Genomic DNA, 22,932 nt, shown 5'->3' on the forward strand with positions numbered 1-22,932 from the left:
ACTGTCACTTAACTCCTTCTCACCTGCTTGTCCTCCAGCCTGTCTGCCCTCTCCCTGTATTTCCCTTTCTGTCCACCTGTCTGTCCCTTTATTGTTTTCCTTTGCTGTAAATACTAATCTACTGCAGTCGTAATAACTTAAAACAATGTAAATTTCTTCTCTTACAGTCTATAGTCAGAAGTCTGAAATGGCTTCGCTGGTCCAGAGCCAAGGTGTTGCCCGGGCCACCGGACCTCCAGGGATCTCAGGAGAGAAAAGCTCTCTTTGACTTTCCATCAGCTAGAGCTGAATTCCTTGCATTCTTGGCTCCTGGAGCCCCCTCCATATTCAAATCCAGCAGCATCTTCAAACGTGTCTCTGCTTCTGTCTTTACCCGGCTTTCTTCTTTATGTGGACCTTTGTGATTACACAGGCCCCACTCAGATAATATAGGACAAAGTGACAGGGTCCTGGGATTAGGACGTGGACACCATGGGAGCCAGTATTCAGTCTGCATTTCCCTGTGTAACTATAATCGCTCTGTGCTCTCAATCTCTTCATGTGTCAACTGTCTACCCGTTTGTCATTCACATACCCGCTCCTTCTTTCCCATGCTCTGCAATAAAGTTCACAGTGTTGCATGGAGTGTTGTCCTCCCTTGGAAGGAGATGAATGAAGAGAAGAGAGAGAGAAGGGGAGGGAAGACAGAGGAGACAAGGAAGGAAGGTAATCTCTGCTCTGTGGTGCCAGGACCCCTGCAGGGCCAGTCGTGTCCCATCGTCTCAGAGGCCACAGCGTGGGCGTCTGTCCAGGAGGAACTGGGAGGAGCCCATGGGGGTAGATGGGTTGACTGGAGGGAGAGGATATCATATCCCAAGCAGCAAACAGCCGTGGCACCTCCCCCACAGGACAGCCCCTTGACAGTCCCCTGCGTCTCTGGTCCGCCACCCTCAGGGAGGAGGGGCTTCTTCAACCCCGTCACACTGGCAGACTGTGTGGGGACTGGTCCTCCTGATACTGATTCAGGTTCGTTTTACCCGCCACATGAAATGCCAGTCACCAAGACGAGGTCGCAGTAGGGAAAGGGTTTATTCCCACGGCGGCCAAGCAAGGAAATGGGAAACAAGCCTCAAATGCACCTCCCCAAAATTGGGGATTAGGAATATTTACAGGATAAATGGGGCAGCGAAGTCTGAAGTGTGGGGATAGAGGATTGGTGGTAAGGAGACATGAAGTAATTGATGATCTGCACAAGTGTAGTCAAGCTTCATGACTCTCCGTAGGACACGTCTTCACAAAACGATGGCGTCAACACTATCTGAGGGTGGAATTTTCAAGCCCCTGATGTCAAAGGGCCACCTATCAGTCATCCACCCAGGCAAAGATGATGAGTCAGTGGTCTTAACAGGCCTGAACTGGACAAGGAGTCAACTCTCAGTTCCTGAAAACTTAAGCACACATTACCATGGTGACCCAAGCATCAGAGATGTTACCTGGAGGCTGGGCTTTAGGAATGCATTATCTAACTTCTTTTGCAGACAGCTAAGTGAGGATAGTTAAAGCAAGTTGTTCCCTGCTTTCACTCCTGACCCTGGGCCTTGACCCTGCACCAGGTCCCTTTGCACTCCTCCACCGGCCTCTCTCAAGCCAGCCCTGCTCTCTTGCTGGTCCTGCACACAGGTCTTCTCCCCTCTCATCCCCTGCCTTTCCCAGCCCAGGGGCTGGGATGCTATAGATAGAGCTCCCTGCAGCCCTCTGCCTGTGCTGTGATGCCATGTTCTGCCTCCAGGAAGGGGCTCCTCCCCCAGTCAGTGCCTGGAGCCAGGACCTCCCTCCAAGTCCCTTGCCCTCCTAGGTCACTGGGCTAGTTCAGCCCTGCTCTGAGAAGAAGGGTGGACACTCAGCGCTTGACCAGGGGTTGAGGCATGAAATTAAGTTGGGAGAGGTCTGGAGAGGAAGGTCGGCAAGGCCCTGGCATCAGGTGCTGCAGAAGGGCTCCACCGACCATGTCAGAGAGTACAAGGCAACAGGAACCTGGAATTCTGGGCAGCAGGCCATGGACACGAGCTCTAACCACAGGATTCCACAGGAGATGAAGAGAGTGACCAAGAAGGGACCCTTCTCGCTCCAGGCAAGGGGAAAAACCCAGGATGAGTTTACACGCATGTGCATACCCCCGCCGGCACACATAGAGACACTGCTGTGCAGCCATCCCTGCGTGAGCCCCTCTCACATCACACTGTGCACACACACGTGCACAAAAACGCCTGGGATCATAGGAGGCAGCAGGGAGTGATTGCAGAGCTGGGAGGACTAGTTCACCTGTCCCCAGCCTCTGTCCTCCCCTCCCACAGGGAGCCTCCCCCTTCCCTCAGGCTCCAGAGCTCTCAGCTCTATTTCCCACTGACTCCTGCCCCCAGAGAGAGTCAGTGCTCCCTATGGAGTCTTGGTCAAAAGAGGCCTGAGTCGGAAGGCCTCAGCTCAAGTTCCTCCCTGTTGAGCATCTTGGCAGCTTCCTTCCCTTAATATTGAAGTGGGATGATGGCTTCCTGTTCTGACTCCCAGGCTTCCTGATAATCCAAAGACATTGGGAAGTAGACACATCTAAGACTTGGGTGCCACCCATGGGCCAGAGGCGGTTATGACCGCTGGGCTCTGCTCCCAGGTGTTGACTATAGAAACCCTATCTTCACTTCAGCAGAAAGAGGTAGGCCAGGACAGAGGTGAAAGTTGGTGGCATGGGAGACAGCCTGGCTGGGGCCTTGGCATCCCAGCCTCAGGTGGGCAAGGAAGTGTGGTTCTCAAAAGGGCTTTGCAGGAGTGAGCAGGTGGCCCATGCCAACCTTCCAGGGCTGTGGCCCTCATCTGAGGAGGGAAGCATCAATAGCAGGAAGGATGTGTCTCCAGATGGTGCATCCCCAGGGCAGCATAGAGACCTCCCAAGTCGCAGGGCCAGAATTCCCCTCTCCCATCCCTCCCCCATTCTCCATGCCCTCCCTTCAACAGCTGTCTAATTCCTCGGTTGGAGCCCACTTGATGGCCTTGGGCCGGAGCCCTAGAGGAGAGTGTGCCCCCAGCCATCAGGCAGCTGCTGCAGGGACTCCTGGGGAAGGGTCTCTGGTTCAGCATGGGCCCCACCTAAGGCCTCCCCAAAAGTCCTTCCTTACAGCTTCAGGCCTCACCTGCCTCAAGCCCTGATTCAAGCACCATCTCTTCCAGGAAGCCCCCTCGAATGCCACTCTGCCACCTTCCCAGCCAAAGCCCAAGTGGCCAGAGCACCAGGTGGCTGTGACACAGATGCTGACGATGTCAGGAATGCTGCAGAGACCTATCTCGGGGGGCAGAAGGCACACCCGTGAGACCATCTTCCATATTCCTCGACCTGGGCGGCGGTCACCTGGGAGTTTGCTGGAGAAACTCATTGTTCTGGACATTTTTGGTTTAGGCAATTTTTCCTTATTTCTGTTATATTCCAAGTGCACACACAAAAGTGAAAGAAAGAAACCCATCTCAGTGAAGGGACAAAGCCACCCCTCTGTCACATGGAGTGGGTGAGTGGCTGGTCATATCCATGAATCCCGAGGCACAATTTCCATTGTGGTCACTGAGTCACCAAGGCTGGATGTAAGTTTCTGCTACATTTTTAAAAGACTGCCAATTATGGGAGATAAGTGAAGATTCTACAAGAAAGTAGGTGCAAGCCCTACACATACAGGCATGATAAGCATTTATAGACAACATGGCCCTGCCCTCGAGGTGATTGTCTACGCCAGTGCCTCCTCCCCTTGTAGTCTACAAGCCCTCGGAAGGCAGAGAGCCACAGCTACTGCACAACCCAGCCTGGGGAGGGTGGTGCCCAGGGACAGGCCATGGTCTGGGCTGTCTGGGGCCCTACTCTCAGCAGAGCTGCTTCCCAGAGCCCGGGCCCAGCGGCTTCAGGTGCAGATGGATGCCATTCCTGGAGCGCAGGACCAGCTGGGGCAACGGGATAGGCAGCCGCAAGGGGTCCAGGGCGAACTCAAAGCGCAGCAAGCAGAGGGCCGTGACCACCTTCATCTCGTTCATGGCAAACTGCTGCCCGATGCAGTTCCTGCGGCGAGAGAACAACACGGCATCAGGCTGCGGGGTGTCCAGGGTGAGGGATGCAGTGCTCTGAGTGGCCAACAAGAATCAGTAAGGACTGTAAGGAGAACAATTGGCTGATCGACTGATTGACCTGGGCTTAAGAAACTGATCTTGGGGGCATGGTGAGGGGTCCAGACTGGGTAGATTCACATTCTGGTTTGGGGCTCTCTCTAGTTATGACTCACCCACCCACCACCTGCCAGGGACGTGAATAGGCTAGTGGCAAGAAGAAGGTCCCTGGAACTCACCCTGCCTTAGAGTCACCACAAACCCAGCATGGTCCCCTCATCACAGAGTTCCCCAAAATGACGCCTCCCCCACAACATCTTCCATCCTCACCCACCCTGCCCCTCACGTCTGGGGAGGTTGGGCCTCTCCTTACCTGGGCCCAGCGGAGAAGGGTATGAAGGCAAAGGGGTGGCGCCTGGCCACATTCTCAGAGGAAAAGCGCAGGGGGTCAAAGACCTGAGGGGACAGGCCTTGCTTAAACACCTGCCAGGTGCTGAGGAGGCGGGCCCCCACAGCCTCCCACCCCATCTGAGCCCAGGCCCAGGGATGGGGTACCTCAGGGTCGGGCCACACTGCGCTGTTCCTGTGGAGGGCGTAGATGTGCAGAGAGACCAGGCTGCCTGCGGGCAGAGCAGAGGCCTGGTGACCAGGTGGTCCTGGGACAGCCAGGCCCACCTCCTAACAGGGCCTGGGTCCCCCGGTGTCCCCACAATGGGAACCAGCCTCTGCTTGAGCACTGCCACTGACAGACCCTTCACGAGCACCCTCAACACATCAAAGGGGTTTTGATCATCATCACACCTGCCTCCTGCAGCCCCAGCACTGGGCATAGCACCCGGCACAAAAAGGATACTGAAGCTACCCCACCACGAGGTACGACAGGCACCGAGCATTACATACTTTCCGCTTTCAATTAGCTGACTCTCAAGGGAAGTTGTTATTCATAACATTATTCTATCAATAGTGACAGCTACCATTCATTGGATGCTTACTATGTGCCAGATACTGAGATAAACTTTCTTTACAAAGCCACCACTTACAGTTGGACAGGTTGTGCACTGCACAGCATCATAGTCTATGGGAATGATGCTTCCTGAAGTTGTTCAGGGCACAACCTGCATGGTGGTACATGACACCCTGATGAACATTGTCTCTAATCCTGACAACAACCTTGTAAGACAGGGACTCTTCACACTCCCATTTCACAGAAGAGGAAACAGAGGCTGAGGGGAAGAGGGACCCATTCATGTGCAGCCAGGATTGGAGCCAGGTCAAATACAGAGCCTGAGCTCTTCCCCATTGGTGCACAGATTTGGCCAAAGGCACAGAGAGTATCAGAGAACCATCCCCAAAGCCACCCCATCGACCTGCGGGTAGGGAGCGGCCATCCACGAAGCTGACGGGCTTGCTGAGCTGGCGGAACACCTGGGGCACGGGCGGGTAGATGCGGAAGCTCTCCTTGATGCACATGGTCAAGTAGGTCATCTTGCCCAGATCATCCCTGCCGGCAACACAACCAGGCCGTCCTGGGGATGGGGAGCCTCAGGCTCCCACAGGAAGGCAGGCTCCAGCCCCAGCCTCCCTTTCATCTCCAGCACACACCCGAGAGTCAGAGGGACACAAGCACTCCAAGTGTCCAGGTGAGACTGGACGTGGCGTGGCCACTCAGACCCAGGGGTTCTGGTGCCGCTTGCCTCCATCCCTCCCTCATCTTCACTGCCGGGAAGGGAAAGCACAGGACCCTAGAGGTGTATGTGCACCCAGCCATCAAAGACAATGGCAGCCCTGTCTCTTCCAGGACCCCACAGAAGCCACACAAGGAAAGTTCCTTAGTTCTTCCTGGTATCCCCTATGCAGATAGAATGGAAAGGAACAGGGGCTGATATACACTGGTCAAATGAGGTACTAAATGCGTGAACAACGGCAAGCTCAGGTAAAAATATATACATATATGTTTTTCTTTTCCCTTTTGCCACCAGGAAGTTCAGAGTGGTCTAACTACAACTCTGTGTAACACTTTATTACAGAACCCCAAAATATAACATTTTGACTCTGGTCTATTTTCATTTGTATTTTACTATTTTGTTAAATAATGTCCTTTAAGTTGCTCCAAGCTCTAGATGCAATGAAGTAATCATAAAGTAAATATTTTAACTTGCTGCCTCCAGGCTGTGTTCACAGTGTTACCCCGCCTGGAATGCCCAGCCCTCTCTCACTTTGCCTATCTGAATTTCACCCCTCCCTGGAAAGCCAAATCAAGCCCCACCCATTCTGACTCCTCTGCCCTCAGTAAGGGGCCACTCCATCTTCCCTACACCGTGGTTTTCTCTAGTTTTGCTTAAATGACTTTGTCTCTAAAAGCTCCCCAAGGCCAGCAACTTGGCTCCTCCTCCTCCTCTCCCCACCCGCACCCCCAACAAGACCTGACACATCGCTGGACACTCTGGGAGGTTTCCAACAGCTGACCAATGAAAATGGGTAGTGAAGACTTCGTCCTCCAAACCTTAGGCCCTGGAATCCTAGGTCAGCCCCCCTCAAGTGAATCTGAAGTTTCTCCCATCGACTGAGCATCTTCTGCGTCCCTGCTGTGGGCCTGCCTCATGGAGCCCAGAGAGAAAGGTGAGGTGTGTGACCAGATGCTAAGGCCTGAAGCAGGGAGGCAGGGAGAGAGGGATATGAGGGCAGGGGTGGGAGCGGAGCCTCTGGGAGATGCCCAGAGATCATGCTGCAAAAAGAGATCAGCATCAATCGGTGTCCTGTCAATGAGTTCAAGCTGGAACCAAGAAACAGAAAACAGTGGAAAGGTTTTCAGTGACGGAGTTTGGGAAACAGCCTCTTCTCCTCCCTAGATGACTCTGGAGGCTACACAACACATGCAAAGGCGGTGGAGGGATCAGCTCCCCTGGCTTTCCCAGCTCTGCTCATCCCCGATTCCCACCTCTTTCTCTCCCAGAGCTCCCTGCTCTCTGAAGGAACCCAGAAGGGTCATCGGATTCTGCCATCAGAGGAGGCAGCACACAAGAAATCAGGCTCCTGTTGAACCTTCTCTCAGGACTCACACCTGGAAAGCCTCCATTGTGGGAGGATGGGCTCAGGGGTGCATCCATCACAGCTCCCCAAAAACGCCACACACTGGAGGGAACAGGAGAGCTGCCACCACCCTCACCTGGCTTCCAGGAGGGCTGTGTCATCCCAGGATAACACCAGACAGCATGGGCACAGTCCTTCCCTGGGGCTGAGCAGGACAGACTGGGCTCACCTGCAGCCTCACTCACCACTGGAAGGAGTCTCGGTCCCCAAGGACCTCGCGTACCTCCTCCCGACAACGCTGCTGGTGCTCGGGGTACAGGGCCATGCAGTAGAGAAACCAGGAGATGCCACTGGTGGTGGTGTCATGGCCTTCAAACATGAACGTGTCCACCTCAGCGCGGAGCTCAGCATCTGACAGCTTGATCCCATCTTCATCCTGGGTTAGGGGAGGCATAACGACACGGCCCAAGACATCTGAGGTGGGTACCAAGAGGAAGCCATAACAACAGTTGTCACATGAAGGTCCGAGGGAGGGAGGGACAGTTCTTTTTCAGACTGAGGGTTAGAACCTTCCCGCAGATTCCTATCTGTTCTCCCAAGCCCAGCTTCCCTGCCTCCTACTCCAGGGAGCCTTCCCTGATCCCTCTGGCCACGTGACCTGTGACCTTACCCAGCCCTGACTGCCAGTTCTGCTCACTTGACACACAGAATGCCACCTGGTGGAGGAAGGGATCTCCGTCAACGTGCAGCTCCTGTCTCCTCCACTAGACTGTAAGAGTCTGGAGGGCAGGGCCAGGTGTTTCTCATCTTCTGCATCCCTAGCACAGGAACAAACCCAGGGTGGGGCTGAGGAAGTTTGTGAGCAAATGAATAAAGGCTCAAATGAAAGGATGAATGAATGAATGAAGAAAGTCTAAGATTCTAGGGTACAAAGATTCTTCTCAGTCTTAGAAGTCTGGAGTTGGTCTTCAGGCCTTTCAGCATGTAACCCAACCTCCCTGCTAGGACATCTCTCCCCAGGGCCACGGCCAGACACACTCAGCACCATAACACGTCCAAGCCTGTGCTGATATGTGCCATGGGACAAGCAACAGGTCATGTTTGCAGGAGAAAGAGGACAGCAATGGTTAAGCGCCCCTGCTGCTGTCCAGTGAGCCCCATCCCAGAGGATGGTATGCAGGCCCTCTGGGACCAGTTCTCAGCTGGGCAAGCACTCACACGAGCCCCCAGGAGAATGTCCAGGAAGTCCAGGTGCCTCCGGTTCTGGATCTTCTCCTGCTCTTTCTCGTCCTGCAGGGCTGCCTTCCGTTCCCTGATGACCTGGTCTGGGCCAGAGCACAGGGTCTCACTGCCTGGGAACCCATTCTCAGCCCTAAGAGGAACAAATCTCTTGCAAAGGGAGGGACCCTGGAAAGGCCGACCGAAGCTGGACTAGAAGCTGGGTTTTCTATGGGTGGGCCCTGCGGCAAAGGCCCACCTGTGTGGTCGTGGGCCACCTGGCAGGCACGCAGGAAGCGGCGACCATGGAGGGTGAGCCAGTAGATGAAGTCGTTGTGGTACTGGAAGGACTCGATGCGCTGCTGTGTCAGCAGAGTGAGCTCACCGACTGCCTGGTAATAGCTACTGTCCCTGCACAGCCGAGAAAGGGAGGGTCTCTCAGACACTGACCTCCAGCAGAGCCCGAGCAGCTCCATTCCAGAATCCTCCCCAACTGCAGCGCTTTCTGCCTTCCTCTCCCTGTCCTTAAGTCTCCCCACTAAAGCCAGAATCTGTCTCCCCCACCATGGGCATAGCCCTGCTCCCCCCGAGCTGGGGCTCCCCAGGGCAGGACCCTATCTCCTCTGAGACCAGGGCCCAGGAGTCCTGCCAAGTCTCCCCTCGGAGCTGGCCTGGGTGGAGAGTGTGGTCAGCCCCAAGTGCCCCCTGACCTGTGACCCAGGCCAGTGTCTGCTTTGCCAAAGGTGCACTTCATGAGCGTGTCCAGCGCCATGTGGCCCACATCACAGAAGATGTCAAAGCTCTTATCCTCACGAGCCTTCTCCTCCCACTTGTCCTGGAGCAGAGATGGAAGGTAATATGAGGGGCCAGCTGGACTGAGTGACCCACCCCTGCCCTCCAGAACCCACAGCCGGTCCTCCTCCCATGCACCCCCAGTCCCTGGCCTGGCCTCCATCCTGCCAGAATGTATGGGTGGGGGTGCGTAGGGGCTGAAGGTTAGAGGGCAGGACCAAAAGGCAGGCCTTGCACATGCACAAGGACACTTCCTACCAGCGAAGGCAGCCTGCATAGATGGGAAGAGGAGGCCCGAGGGGTGGTGAGCTCCCCAGCACAGTCTATGAGAACTCAGGCCTGCAGTCATGCTGAGGAGGAGTTCCTGCAATGGGAGGCTCCTATCCTTGGTAATCTCTGTGGATTATCAGCCCTGAGACCCTGAGCCTGCCCCCTGACCGCAGCATCCCTTTTAGAGATGAGGCACTAATGGCATTGTTTTAGGCAGTCGAGGGGGACAGAGAATGAGGAGAAGACATTTTTTAGATGCGAAAGGCCTTCCTAATGTCCTCACACACAGGCAGCCCTCAAATCCGCTACAATAGGAGCCTTCTTGGGGCCCCACGGAGGTCCTTTGGTCCGGGAGGGAGGGCTGGGTCTCCTGGTGGAGACGAGGGCCAGGGCTGCCTGGCCACTGGGACCTTCAGCACCTGGTCAGCACCAGCACTCAGAAAGTGTCAGGTGGAGAAGGCTCAGCACTGCTATGGGGGCCTCAGGGCCTTAGTGATTCTCCTCACTGTTCCCCGACCCCAGGGAAAACTGGGTGGGGAGGGTCTGGCCAGCAGCCACAGCCTCCAGGAGCTTAGCAGGGTGCTCACCAGCATGGCACGGGTGGAGTCAGCAAACAGGGCCACATAGGGCTTCAGTACATCATAATGGAAGCCAGGCGTGAGCAGCTTGCGGTGCTGGAACCACTTGGGCCCATGAAGGACCAGCAGGCCTTTCCCTGGGGAAAGGATGGGAGAGGGAGGGCCAGTCAGTCCACACAATCCTGCTCTGCCCCGGCAGCCTGGGGACAAGCACACCCCACCCAACCCCACCCCTGTTATGCCTGCCCAACCTCATATCCCCACCCAGCTCTGCCTTCCAGCCACCCAGACGGCCTCACAGCCTCCGTGACACCTGCCTTGGTCCTACCACCCCTCCTTTCCTCAGGCCCTGCCCTGGTCACCAAAACCCATAAAATCTCCTAGGACCAACTTAGTGCCACCTCCTCCAGGAAGCTGTTCTGCACACTCACACATTTTCAGAGCCCTGGCCCTGCCTGTTCAGGGAAAAGGACTCACCTGGCAGGAGAAGGTACCTGAGCCCTATTCCCCCACCAACCAGGGGATCTCCTTCCTCCTTCCCTGTCTCCCCACGGAGCAGCTGAGCTTAGGAGGGGCCCTTTGGAGCCTGGTAGTCTGGTTAATGGGATAACTGACTAAGTGGACAGGGCAGGGAGAGGCAAAGCAGGGAAGGATCCTGGTCGCCCAGCTCCAAAGGTCTGGGCTGGGAGGGCAGGTGCCCACTCACCAATCCACTGAAGGAGGAAGTCATAAACATCTGGTGCCTTAGGGTCTGCAGGAAAAAGAGAAGATCAGGCGAGCTGGGGACTGGGGGATCCCAAAGGAGGCTTGCTGATAAATAGGATGGGCACCTCAGGTGCACAGACTCAGCGGGCAGGCCTGGGTTCCTCCCCACATGGTGCTCTAAGACCTTTGCTCTCAGGAAGCCCCACCCTCTCCCAGGAGCACTCACCCCCTCGGCTATATACAGCTTTGGCATAGTCAGGCTCATAGATATTCAGGAAGCCAACGAACTGCCCATACCAGAGTGGGTGGGCGTAGGGGAACTGGTGGGCCCAGGACACCACCTTGTCCAGGCTCCCCGTCTGCTGGATCTGAAATGGCAAAAGAGGTCCAGGCCACTCAGGAACTCAACATCACCAGCCAGGCCCCAAGACCCTGAGCAGGGAAGAGAGGAGGCTGCCCAGACAGGCCCTGGGAGCATTTCTCCCTCCACCTGGATACCCTCCCAGCCAGTCTGCCAGTCCATCTCTGGGATCTTTCCATTTCTGGGCTCAGGCCCCTCTCCAGCCCCACAGCCACAGCTTTAAGCCCAAGCCACCCTCTTATTGCACTTAGCTTGGCTCAACAACCCCAAACTAGCCAAGCTGCTTCCATCTCCTGCCTGCCACCAACCCTCTGTCCACACTGCAGCCAGAAAGAGCTTTCTCCTCAGCACTAAAGCTTTTTCATTAGAAAGATTATACCAGCTTGTGCAATACAGAAATCACTTCGATTCCACCCCTGTGAAGTCCTTTGACACATTTTTATTGAGGACCTGGTATGTGCAGGACACTGTCTAGACGTCTCAGGGGAATGAAGCAGACGTGGTCCTGCCCTTACATTCTATGGGGAAGACTGATAATAAGTAAGGAAACAATTAGGTAAAATCACTACAGACAGTAGTGTCTGTGAAGAAGGAAAAAAACGCTGTGCTACGAGACAGACCAACAGGGACACTTGCTTAGATGTAGTGATCCAGAATGGCTCCTGTTGGAGATGACATTTCAGGTGGAACCCAAAGGCTGACAAGGAGCTGGCCAGGTGAAGAGTCAAGGAAGAGCCTTGCTGATTAGGGAACAGCAAGCACAGAGCCTCTGGGGTGGGAAAGAGTGTGGGGTCTTCCAGGAGCTGCCACTTGGTTGTACAGAGGTCTGAGATGAGATTGGTGAGACCATCCAGAGGGAGGTATGTGCTCTGTGGGGGTTTTACAGCTCAACTACTCACCCAGAGGAGTTTTATGTAGGAAAAGTTTGTGATAAATACTTTTCTGAAATCTTCTGCTTTTCATTTAACATATCTTGTCACCCTTTTCAAACTAGTCCATAACCGCCATGTGTGGCATTCCAGACCCTTGAGTGACATAACACCTGGAGGCACCTAACACTGGATCCCGCATAGACTAAGCCTTGACTTCCCTCCCTGCTAGCCTCCCTTTTCCAAACACCTTCCTCCAAGCCCCCTCCCTGCCTCTCCCACCACATCCTTTCCCTCGCCCCCATACTGTACTAGAGAACGTGCTCCGAACATGCCCTGAGATCCTTCCACCTGTGGGTAAGGACTAACCAAACCGTGTCCCCGTCCCCTGGGAAGCTGACCTTGGGTTACACTCTCCAACTCAGTCTCCCAGGAAAGCTGATAACTGGAGAATGTTAACTGTGTTGCTAGTGTGGAAATTAATTAAAAAAAAAAAAAAAACCTTAACTAAGTTGGAGTCAGGAGGGCCTGGAGGGGGAACACTCACCCCAACCCCATATGTCAATTACACCAAGCCGGAAGCGAGGGATGCTCACATCTTGGACAGGAGCTAAAACTACCTTACTACTGAAGGAAGATTTCTCTCTCCACCTGGCAACAGCCCAGCCAATGAGAAATGCTGTAGCCCAGCCAATGAGAAGCCGTTGCCGCCCTGAACTGTTACTTCCCCCCAATGGACTTTCCTCTAGAACAGCCACTCCCTACTCCATCTTTTTCGCTATGAAACCTGCTCCCTCCTTTGTCTTCTCGATTTGCCTATGGTACCATAGCATGCACATCCCAAATCGCAGTTCTTTTGGCTATTCCTGAATAAACTCATTTTGACAATAAAATAAGCAATTTTGCTTTTTAACTTGACACTCGACAACATAGCTATGGCAAAAATGAACATGGGTCGGTAGATAACTTCTGAACTGGGAAGAACCATGAATGAACTATCAGGAGGACACCATGCTTTGGGCTTCCCTGAGTTTGGTGACTCCTGTAATGTGCGTGGATGCTTCAGGAACCCTGGGATTGTTAGTGGGCACTGGAATTCTGTGGGGAATGGGGATTCTAAGACAGGATGGGCCCACACCCACTGGCGTGGATCGCCCATGTCTGTGTGGATGTGGTGAGGAAGAGTGACGCTGCCTTGCTGGCAAGCTGCCCAGATCCTCAGAGTGGACTGATGCTCACTGTGCCCACGGTAGCCTTGTGAGTGTGAATGCTTAGAGCTAAGATGGCCTCCTGGGGTGTGGCATCATCTCTGTGCCTTTGCTTAGACCATTCCTTGCTCCTCACACACCCTCTAGCCAGGACGCCTGCTGAAATTCCACCCGTTACTCGACATCCAGCTTGAATGCCCTTCTCTGGAAACCTCTCCATTCCTCCGTGACTGAAATCTCTACCTCCTCTGGGCCTCTCAGCACTGCTGGGGCCTTATCCACATTGTGCTTGGTGTTACAATTGCTTGCACCCAGAACAAAACAAAATTAATACTGTTAACATTGACATTCATTGACCATTTAATGTGTTCAGACACTGCAGTAATCGTGCTATTCAAATTTCCTTTAATTCTCAGAAAATTCTATAAAATGGGCACGACCATAATTCCCATTCCATAGATGAGGAAAGGAAGCTCGGTCACATATTTCGTTGGCCATGGAGCTGGGATTCACATCGAGGACCCCTGCCTGCACCTCTGGGCTGTGAGTTTCCCAAGTGCACAGATCACACTGTGGCATCTCCAGGTCACCATGGAGCTCTGCACAGGGCCTCAGACACAGTCCAGGTGGTGGCCCCACCAGCACTTCCTGTGTGGGAGCAGCAGTGCAGATTTCCATTTGTTTTTCCTGCAGGCCCTAGTCTGCCTGCTCTGGCTAGTGTCCAGTTTTACCTCTTGTTTCCACTTTCTGTCTCTTCACATAGAGAGTGTAAGGGGACAAATTTGTATTTAGTATGGACTATATGCCGGGTTTTATGTGAGGGAGTTCACAGACTGCCTCACGCACCTAATGTGAAACACATAATTACTCCCATTTTACAGATAAGAAAACTGAGGCTCAGCGATGTGAACTGACTTGCCCATTGCTTGTAGGTTAGTAGTGCTCTAACTCAGGTTGGAGCTGCACGCTCTCTTCTGTACGTTGAAGTCTTCCAGGGCTGCTGTGTTCAGTTGCGTTAATTGTGCACTGCACAATCCAGTGTGTCTCATTCATTTTGAGGTCTCTGCAAGGGCTGGTCCTCCTTTTCCTTCCTGTAAGGCACCCTTTATAGTCCTCAGCCACTCAAGTAACCCATGTGGTATCATCCAGGAAACAGCCATGAAGAACGACACAGAGCATCTGATAATGCAGCCCCCAGGGATCCTGTCTGACCCCAGCTACTTCCCCCAAGGGCCCTGGCATTTCAACTGGCTACTTTGGTCTCCAGCCACCCATCTGAGCCTTCTCTGGGGTTCCTCTCCTCCAGGCCCTCTGCAGAGGCCAGTGTAATCTACCCATGGATCCCCTCCCTCACAGCCTCTGAACTCGGCATCCTGAGTTCAACCCAGGGGGGTTGTAAAGATTTCACTACCCTTGTGCACAGCTGTCAAAAATGGCAGAGTGATGAAGCTCATCTCCATCCACTGGTAAGAGGGAACCTTCTGGTGTCCCTAACCTCTTCCCTTTCCTGCCTCCTTCCTGGCTCATGTCCCTGGAAATGTCTTCTTCTTTCTGTGTCTCTCTTGTTTTTCCATCTGCCTTCCTGGGTTTTCCTTGCCAAATTTTTGATCACCATGGCTGTTCCCCTGCTCTCCATTCCTCCCAGGTCCAGGGAGCACAACTGGACAGAGAGCAGGGAAAGGCTTAAGTCACAGGGAAGCCAGACTCATGGGATCTCAGGGTTGGAAGGAGCTCTTGGTGGATCTGTTTCATCTGAGCTTCACTCCCCTCCTCATCAGCCATGAGTGTGACTCTCTGCCGCATCTTCGCCAGGGACTGGAGACCCTGATGTCATGCTGACCACATGTTCACAGTTTGAGCTGGCCTCTGCCTCCCTGGGCCAGCTTTCTCCTATGTGCCCTGATTGTCCCAGGAACCTGGTAGGAGTGAGGACAGCTCTCTGCACCTGGCCCCACTAGTGGAACTGCAGCCTCTTCAAGAGGACTGGGCATCTTCTCTGGGGGACAGATGGCTGCCTGGACAGCTCCTCTAGGTTACACAATGGGACACCTCAGACCCGTCCTCAGATGCCCCAAGCTGGGATCCCTATAGAGCTCTGAAGCAGGGCTGGCTTGTTTTTCTCCAGGAGGAAGGAAGTTGGGAAAGAGCAAAGCATGGAGGTAATTCACTGAGCCCCGCTCCCCAGCCGCACTCCCTCAGCCTCACAGTTGCACTCCTTGTTGGCCTCACCAAGAAAACAAATCAGGGTGGATTGGAAAGAGCAAGCATAAGTCACTACCCTCTTCTCTGCTCCCCCACAGTCAGAGTAAGCTTTGCTCCAAGCATCAGATCTGAGACTTCAACATCACCTAGAGGAACCACACTCCGCCCTTATAGGTGAGAACAATGCAGCCCACAGACCACAGGGAGCTGTCCCACATGAGTCAGGTAGACTGCGACACTGACTGAGGCTCTTTTGCTGCCTCCCCTGTTAGCAAGCCTGCCCAGGCCAGCAGCCAGTTGACCTGGAGGTCAGTTGGCCAGTCTTCAAGAAACAAGCTGCCTGCTCAGCCAGTCAGTTCAGCCACAGCTCTCCCAGGGGGCTGCTTGGGAACAAAAATACATCTGCTCAAAGTGGGGATGAGAGGTCAGAAAAACAGATGGTTAGGGAGGGGGGCGGGTAGGGCTTTCCTCTTCACCAACATGGTGGGGCTCCCTCCAGGCAGCTCATAGTGATCTCCAATCCCAGTACCCAGGGTGGCCTGGCCCAGAACCTTAACCAGGTGGGAATCCAGCCCCAAGAACTCAAACATCTCTGGTGACAGAAAACCGACTGTTTTTCAAACATCTCAGCCATCCTTGGACTGTCTTAATTACTTAAAAAGACTTCTTGGTCACTGAACAGAATGCTACTGGCCTGTGGCTGCCCACAAGTGTCTCCACTCTGTCTCTGGAGCCACACAGGCTCCCACAGCCCAGGGACGTCCTGCAGGGATTGGGGCTTGGGGGTCAGGTCCTCCTGGGTCTGCTCTCCTCAGGATGCACATCCTCAGGTGCCCTTGCGGGCTCTAGTCCCAGTCATCTCCCCCACCCCACAGTCACTGTCGCCCTGACAAGATTGGTCAGCACTCTGCATGTGCATAAGCCCCAGCCAGTGTCAAGGACAGCAAAGCTGTGTCTTCAAAGCTCATGGGTTAGGAGCACCTGCCAAGAAGAACCAAGTGAAATTGAGTAGAGGCAGTATCTTTGAAATAACCATAAAAACCAGTCCAAAAAAAAGGGACTCAATTTACACAAACTCTTTGGGGACTCAACTATGGGGTTGAGCACACAGCCACAGGAGACTGGAGAGAGGGGATGTGTAACACCCCAAGGAACAGAGAAGTGACTCCCTCCACAACAGAGTGACCAATAGGTGGTTTCATCCTCCAGCTCTTTTTCAGAGGCAAGTGTGCAACTACACATATACATGTGAATACAAGAACACGTGTGAACAAGCAACACATAGAAGGAAACTCTGGCTCAATAGGAAGAGCAGAGGGACTTTGGGTGAGACTGGCATGAGTGACCACGACTCCCCTAGGCACACATATTGGCTAAGAAGTGATGGTGGTGTGAAGGGTTGACATAAGTGGAGCCATTTTAAAATAGAGCTGGAGTAGCCATTTAGGAGGAACTACCTACATGTCGTACTCCTTGAAACTTTGGACTGTTCAAACTGGGCCAGACCTTTAGGCAGGGACAAACAAATATTGTCTTCCAAACAGCTGTAAAGCTAATAGGAAAACAGACATCTTGACCACAAAGATTGATGACGATGGACTCTCTTCCCTCTTAAATTGGTTGCGGTTTTTGAAGACTGACAGTGGGCCTTCCCAAAGTTTCACAACTTTCAAGTCCAGGTGTTTCAATTCAAAAGCGTATGCTTCGCCCCAACCCTCCCTGTGCCAGCGCCAAAGATGAACACAGCCCCAGGGATGACACGGTTGGAAGGGGAGCACAGGGAAGCATCTAAACACCTAAGAGTACAGAAGGATAGGGGCCAAGAGTCCAGGGGGCTTCAGACATTGGTCCTCACCCTGTGGGAGTGGCTTTGATGCCCTGAGGTGGGTCTCCAAGGAATTCATTCACATATTCAACAAAACGGCATGAGCACCCACTCTCAATGCCAGGCATGGCAGTAGATCCCTGGATCACAGTGGGAACAAGACAAGTCCTGCCCTCCTGAGCTTACATTCCAGGTGGGGAGAAAGGAAATCAGCAAGAATCAAATACAACAGTAAAATAATTTCAGGTAGGAAAACTCTAGGAAGAAAAATACAGCAGGATAAGGGCAAGGCTGCTACCGTAGACGGGAGCTGCGAGGGTCAGGGAAGGCCCCTCTGAGGTGACATTTGAGCAGAGATCAGCAGAAATACCTTCTAGAAAGCCCCGTGGCATTGGCCACAATCTGTACCTTCATAATTTCTCTTTCCTCAACTGTCCCCACCACCCCTCTGCTCCTGGCTCCCAGAAAAGTAGCCTAGCTTTACTTCCCAGAGCAAATAGAAGCCATTAGATAAGAAATCCCTAAGGGTCAGCCACCAGACATGAAGAACCAGCTACCCTCACCCAGCCTCCCCACCTTCTCTTCCGCTCCAGTAGAGGAGGAGTCCAGGGCCTCTCCAAAGCCAATCCCTTTGGGTTCCAACCCTCCCTTCAAGCACCTCACCCATCAATCAGTCCCTCTCTCTCCGACATCACAGACCCCACCCTCTCCACTGGCTCCTGCCCATCTGCATTTAAAACGGGCTCAAGTCTCTCCCACTTAAAAAAGAAAACAAAATCTCCCTTGGTTCCACTTCCTCTTCTAGCTTACACTCCACTTCCTGCTCCCTTCATTACCTAACATCTCGAAAGAGCTGACTCCACCGTTTCCACTTCCGCCCTCCTCAGCCCCCACCTCTCTGACACTGCTCTTGCTAAGATGACCAGTGCCCTCCTTGGTGGTAAGCCCAGAGGACTTCCAGATACTGTGACACAGTCGATTCCCCTCTCTTTCTGGAACTCTCTCTTAGATGTCCTCTCACCTCTCCTGATGCCCCTTCTCAGCAGCTCCTCACCCATCATTTGTTAATGAAAGATGGAGGCTCCCAGAATCCAGCCCTTGGCCCCTTCCCACACTGCACCTGCTCCCCATAGGTGCTCACCAGCTCCCATGGCTTCCTTTCCCATCCTCCTGACACTGCTTCCTAAATCAACAGCTCCTTCCAGATTATCTTTCCCCTGAGCTCCGGAAACAAGACCAACCACCCCTGGACATCTCTGCTTGACACTTCCAGACCCCTCAGACCCAGCATCTCCAAACATGAACACAAAACATTTGTCCCCGAAATCTGCCTCTCCTTCTGCACCTAAGAATGGAACCACCATCCACCCTGATACCAGCCAGAATCATGGAATCGAGATTTCCCTGTGATTTATAGAGATACCAAGGGGGTGCTCTGTGGAGGCTGCCCCTCTCCCCTGCAGGTCCACCAAGTGATTCTCACATTAGAATCCGCAAACTGGAACTAAGAGAGCCAGATGTAGCAGCTCCCATGAGGAGGGTCCTGCCATGACACTTTCCAAATCCAGAACCCAAGGCTCCTGTGCCCAGACACTGACAGCTGCCGCCAGCCCCTCAGCCTCCTCTTTCTGGGTCTCAGATCCTCACATGTTTACGTTTATAAGTAGGAATTCATTCCTCCTGGTTACAGTCCAGTCTTGTGGATCAAGGGTCCTTTTCTCTCTTTAGGTGACTTTGCCAAACTCTGCTCTGATCCAGCTATGTTGATGCCACAGTGTAACAAAGCTCCAGGGGCAATCCTGTGCCCCCTTTTCCTAGTGCCTGAAGGGGGCCTCACTGACACCCCACGTCTGGCTATGGTGGGGCCTTAATGCCTCCCTTTCCCGTGCCCACGGTGCCAAGACAGCCGCTCTACCTCTCACTTCTCTCTCTCTTGCTGCCTCACTCCTCCAACATCTGCCTGAGTCACTGCCTCCACCTCGTCCTGGTCTCCCTAAATCATCTGAAGTCTCTGCCAATCTAGTCACCACCCAAAGCCAAAGCAACCTTTCCCCCACACAAATTTGAGCTTGTCACTCCCATGTTGGAATCCCTACTATGGTCCACAAATGGTCTCAGAATAAAGTACAGCCTTCTGACATGGCCTACAAGGTCCTATGTGACCTGCCCCTACCCACGTCCAGCTTCATCCTCTCCATTCTGTCTCCCTCTCATCGCTCTAGCTGTGCAGAGCTGGTAACATAGGCACATACAAGACTTCGAGAAACAAATATTAGTTGAACGAACTTATTTCCTAAACACACAACACTGTTTCCAGCATCTGTGCCTTTGCGCAGGTAATGTCTTCCACTCTTCCTTCTGCACATCCACAGACTGCTACTTCCAGATCACATAGGCCTCACCTCAGCATCCCCTCCCTGGGCCCAAGGGTCTGGAACACTGAGCTGTGTTATTTCTTTCCTACAGACCGGGGTCCTCTAAGGCCACCTCTAGTCTTGTTTCTTCATCCTCTGGCCTCAGCATAGGGCCAGGTCCAGAGTTATTGATCAGATAATGTTAGTTGATTGGGAAAAGAGAGACCTCATCTGGCTCCCAAAGACTGGGTTGATTTGAGAGGAAGGAAGAGCAGTAAGGAAGCAAATGCCTCAGGGTGTTTTGCAGCAAGAAAACCTCTACAGTGCTTTAGCACCTGACATCCATCTGCCCAGCAGTTTGCAAAGCACCTGTACTTGATCTCTTCTGATCCTCTTCTAACCCAGTGAGGTAAAAAGGCTTATCTCCACGTTATTGACAAGGAAAGGGAAGCCCAGAGAAGAGGCACAGTGAAGGCCCATGATCAACACTGCTGAGTGAAAATGAGCCAGATCCCCAGACCAGGGCTCTTCACTGCGCAGCACAAGGGCAAGGGGAGGGTCCCAGCCATGGGTGGGGCCAGAGAAGAGGCCAATGCAGTCTCATGAGATCACCTTTCCCAAGCTGGGAGCTGGCATTTCCCCCTCTGACCCCACCTCCAACACAGGCACAGAGCCACACACAGGTCAGATTCATGGGCCAACCTCAGGCCAAAAATATGGCTGAGCACCACCTATGTGTAAAGTCCTCCCTGGGCCCCGAGTGGAATGAGGGGGACCCTACAAGAATAGGACATGACCCCGCCTCAAGGGGACCCATTCTGAGAACTGAGGAGGATCACAGGTAGATGCTTCCAGGGCCTCTAGTCTGTAACTGGAGATGAGAAGGGAGAAGTTAATCCTGATGGACAGCTCTTCCCAGCCCCGGGCCCTTCCTTCTACCACCAGTCCTCCTCCTTCCCATCCTATCCCGTCATTGCCAGGCCCAGCATTCAAACATCAGTCACTTTGTGTGGACTGATTGTGTCCTGAATGAAAAGGCACAAGTCCTGGGCCCAGTCTTGTCTCAGTTCCTTAGTTACCACATGGACATAAGCAAACACCTTGCCTTTCTGAACCTCAATTTCCTTGTCTTGACGTTAGAAAAAATAATCCCTCTCCTCCCTCCCCATTTCTCAGGCTCAGTTGTGGCTCCGACCTAGAGCAGAAGTGCCAAGCCCTGGAGGAATGCAGAGGTGTGGGGGCTGCCAAGACTCCCAGGAAACCTTTGTAGCTCCCAAGAACAACAACTTCTCTAGCCCTGCCCACCAGTCCCAGCACCAAGACCCTTCAGTTACTGTGTTAGAACCAAGAAGCCAGAGCTAAGCTGTGTTCCAGGCCCTCCACACACTCTCAAGGTGGAAGGCAGGGGCATTTGGGGGAAAGAGAACAGCCAGATCTGACATGGGGGTGGGGGAGCCAGGTCCCTGTCCTAGGGAAGCCCATGGGCTGAGGGCAAACCCAGGCTTCATGAAGGCAAGTAGAAGTGGAGAGGACATGAGAGGGAAGGGATTGAAGGTCTCCTTAAGTACCTCTCATACCCCCATTAAGGTAGGACATCAACCTTCCCATGACCTCCTTGTGGACTTAGCAAAGCCTCTCCCAAACCCCTCCTGGTCCCTCCGCTTGTCTTCTCCATCACTCTATCTCCTCTGTCGACTCCCCTCCCTTCTCTCCAACATTCACTGTTTGTTCCTTTGGTGATGCCTGCTCTGAGCCAGGCTTTGTGTGGGACCCGGAGGGTATGGCGATGAATCTCATCAGATTTCCATCCTCCAGGTCTAGTGAGGAAGATGAACCAGTAAGCAGAAGATGACAACCCAATGGGATAAGTGGTGAGATAGAGGATGGGGCTGATGCTCAATCCTGGTTAGGCACCCCACCTAGCCTGGGGCAGGGAAGGCTCTGGTGTCTGTTTTCCCCTCTAGACAGGAAGTTCCTTGAGAACAGGGCCTGGGTCTAATTCATCTCCCAGACCCACCCTTTCCTTTGCTGAGTGTCTCCAGGATGCATGTAGGTTACCAGGCCATCCTGAGAGGGTCATTATTTGAAGGGGCAAGAATAAGCCTGGGCAGTCCTCACCCGGAGGTCAAGCTAATTCCCAGCATCAATCATGGAGGAGAGGCTTCCCTAGACTGCGAATGGGAAAGTGTACTCAGGAGGTGGAAGAAGTCATCACGCCTCTCTCTGAGCCTTAATCTCTGGCTTCGCAAACCTGGCTGCAGATCAAAACACTTGGGATGTTTGCAACTTCAGACTCCTAGTTCCAATATGGTAATTAGGATCTGCAGGGTCCAGAGGCCCAGGAATCTGCTTCTCCCAGTTGATTCCAAGCAGGTGTCCCTTGCCCTGTGTTCAGTAATCTCTGGTCCAGATCCCCATTATGGCAGGGAGATAAGAGGTGTTCCTGACATTGGGTGCTAAGATGGGCCCCACCACCACAAGATAACGGGGCAGAATAAGCAAGGATCTGAACCCAGGAAGATGCCACAGCTCCCAAGCCAGCCCAGAGGTGTGGCAGGGAGAACCCCACCTTCGGGGCACCAACTGCTCAGACACTCGGGGAGGTCTCTCAGGTGACAGCACTCATCTCTGCCTTCACTTTCCTTTTCAGCCTTAAAAATGGAAATCTTTATATTGCACAGAACAAAGTGGGCTTTGGTCACCCTCTAAACAACATTGCCTAGTTCTATCGGACTGTCCAGCGGATTTCTCCCCAACACTCTTGCTGAGCCCTTAGCACAGCGTTGCCTGAACCTTGGCCCTCAGAATGATGGGAAGGAGTCTGCGGCCTGCTTGGGCCCCAACTGTGAAGTGCTCTCCATCTGAGGCCAGCTCAGAAGGCAGCAGTGAGGGGGAGATCAGTGGAAAGCTGAACGGGAACCATGTCTCCAGGACGTCATCCCCCTGCTCAAACATAGGGTCTCCCTCCATGGCCCCAGAGGATCAAGCCAGATTCCATGAAGGAAAGGAGGCCATTTTCTTTCTCTGCCCCTCTCTCCCCTCCACGTACCTCGAGGGAGTGTCCGAAGAGCCAGTGGGTGGGGGGTCCTGGGAAGCTGTCCATAGCCCTGGCCAGCTTTTGCCTCCGCAGCAGCAGACTAAGGAGCTTGAGGAAGCCTAAGACCAAGATCAGTCCAGAAGCCCACAGACCCAGGCAGGACACACTCAAGGAGAGCAACACAGGCACCATGGCTGGAGATGCAGCCACCCAGTCTCTGGTCTGCCTCCTGCTGTCCCAGTGTTCCCTTATACTCTAGACCCAGGCACCTGCCAGCTCCCACCCCCAGGCACGCCCTGAAGCCAGCAGCAGCCAAGGCTAGGCTGAGCTCCACAGGGTGGAGACAGCAGCCTCAGGAGGCACAGACAAC

The 22,932-nt window shown here is 53.6% G+C and overlaps 1 protein-coding gene across 2 annotated transcripts; it reads right to left on the minus strand.

The window, feature by feature from the left end:
* Positions 1 to 1,049: 1,049 nt before the first annotated feature.
* On the minus strand, positions 1,050 to 22,932 carry LOC106833773 (cytochrome P450 4B1). Of its 2 annotated transcripts, XR_011503411.1 has the most exons (13): positions 22,575 to 22,814; positions 10,933 to 11,074; positions 10,708 to 10,752; positions 10,011 to 10,138; positions 9,072 to 9,196; positions 8,621 to 8,772; positions 8,362 to 8,468; positions 7,389 to 7,579; positions 6,537 to 6,886; positions 5,481 to 5,614; positions 4,669 to 4,733; positions 4,487 to 4,569; positions 1,050 to 4,069 (listed from the first exon to the last, which is right to left on the minus strand). XR_011503411.1 is itself a non-coding variant. In XM_014845115.3 (12 exons), exons 1-12 carry the CDS (start codon positions 22,752 to 22,754, stop codon positions 3,877 to 3,879), a joined length of 1,545 nt encoding a protein of 514 aa, XP_014700601.2. In that variant the 5' UTR covers positions 22,755 to 22,932; the 3' UTR covers positions 1,050 to 3,876. The 2 variants fall into 2 exon arrangements, 1 of the variants encoding a protein (XP_014700601.2); XM_014845115.3 differs by lacking the exon at positions 6,537 to 6,886 and having other exon boundaries at positions 22,575 to 22,932.

This window comes from Equus asinus, chromosome 5 (genome assembly GCF_041296235.1).
Source record: "Equus asinus isolate D_3611 breed Donkey chromosome 5, EquAss-T2T_v2, whole genome shotgun sequence".
Classification (NCBI taxonomy): domain Eukaryota; kingdom Metazoa; phylum Chordata; class Mammalia; order Perissodactyla; family Equidae; genus Equus; species Equus asinus.

Excerpts from the sequence above, each read along its gene's own strand:
- LOC106833773 (XM_014845115.3), bottom strand. The coding sequence starts at position 22,754 with ATGGTGCCTGTGTTGCTCTCCTTGAGTGTGTCCTGCCTGGGTCTGTGG. Across the intron at positions 8,773-9,071 it reads GACACTGGCCTGGGTCACAG|GGACAGTAGCTATTACCAGG; the intron begins GTCAGGGGGCAC and ends TCGGCTGTGCAG. Across the intron at positions 4,570-4,668 it reads CAGTGTGGCCCGACCCTGAG|GTCTTTGACCCCCTGCGCTT; the intron begins GTACCCCATCCC and ends CTGTCCCCTCAG.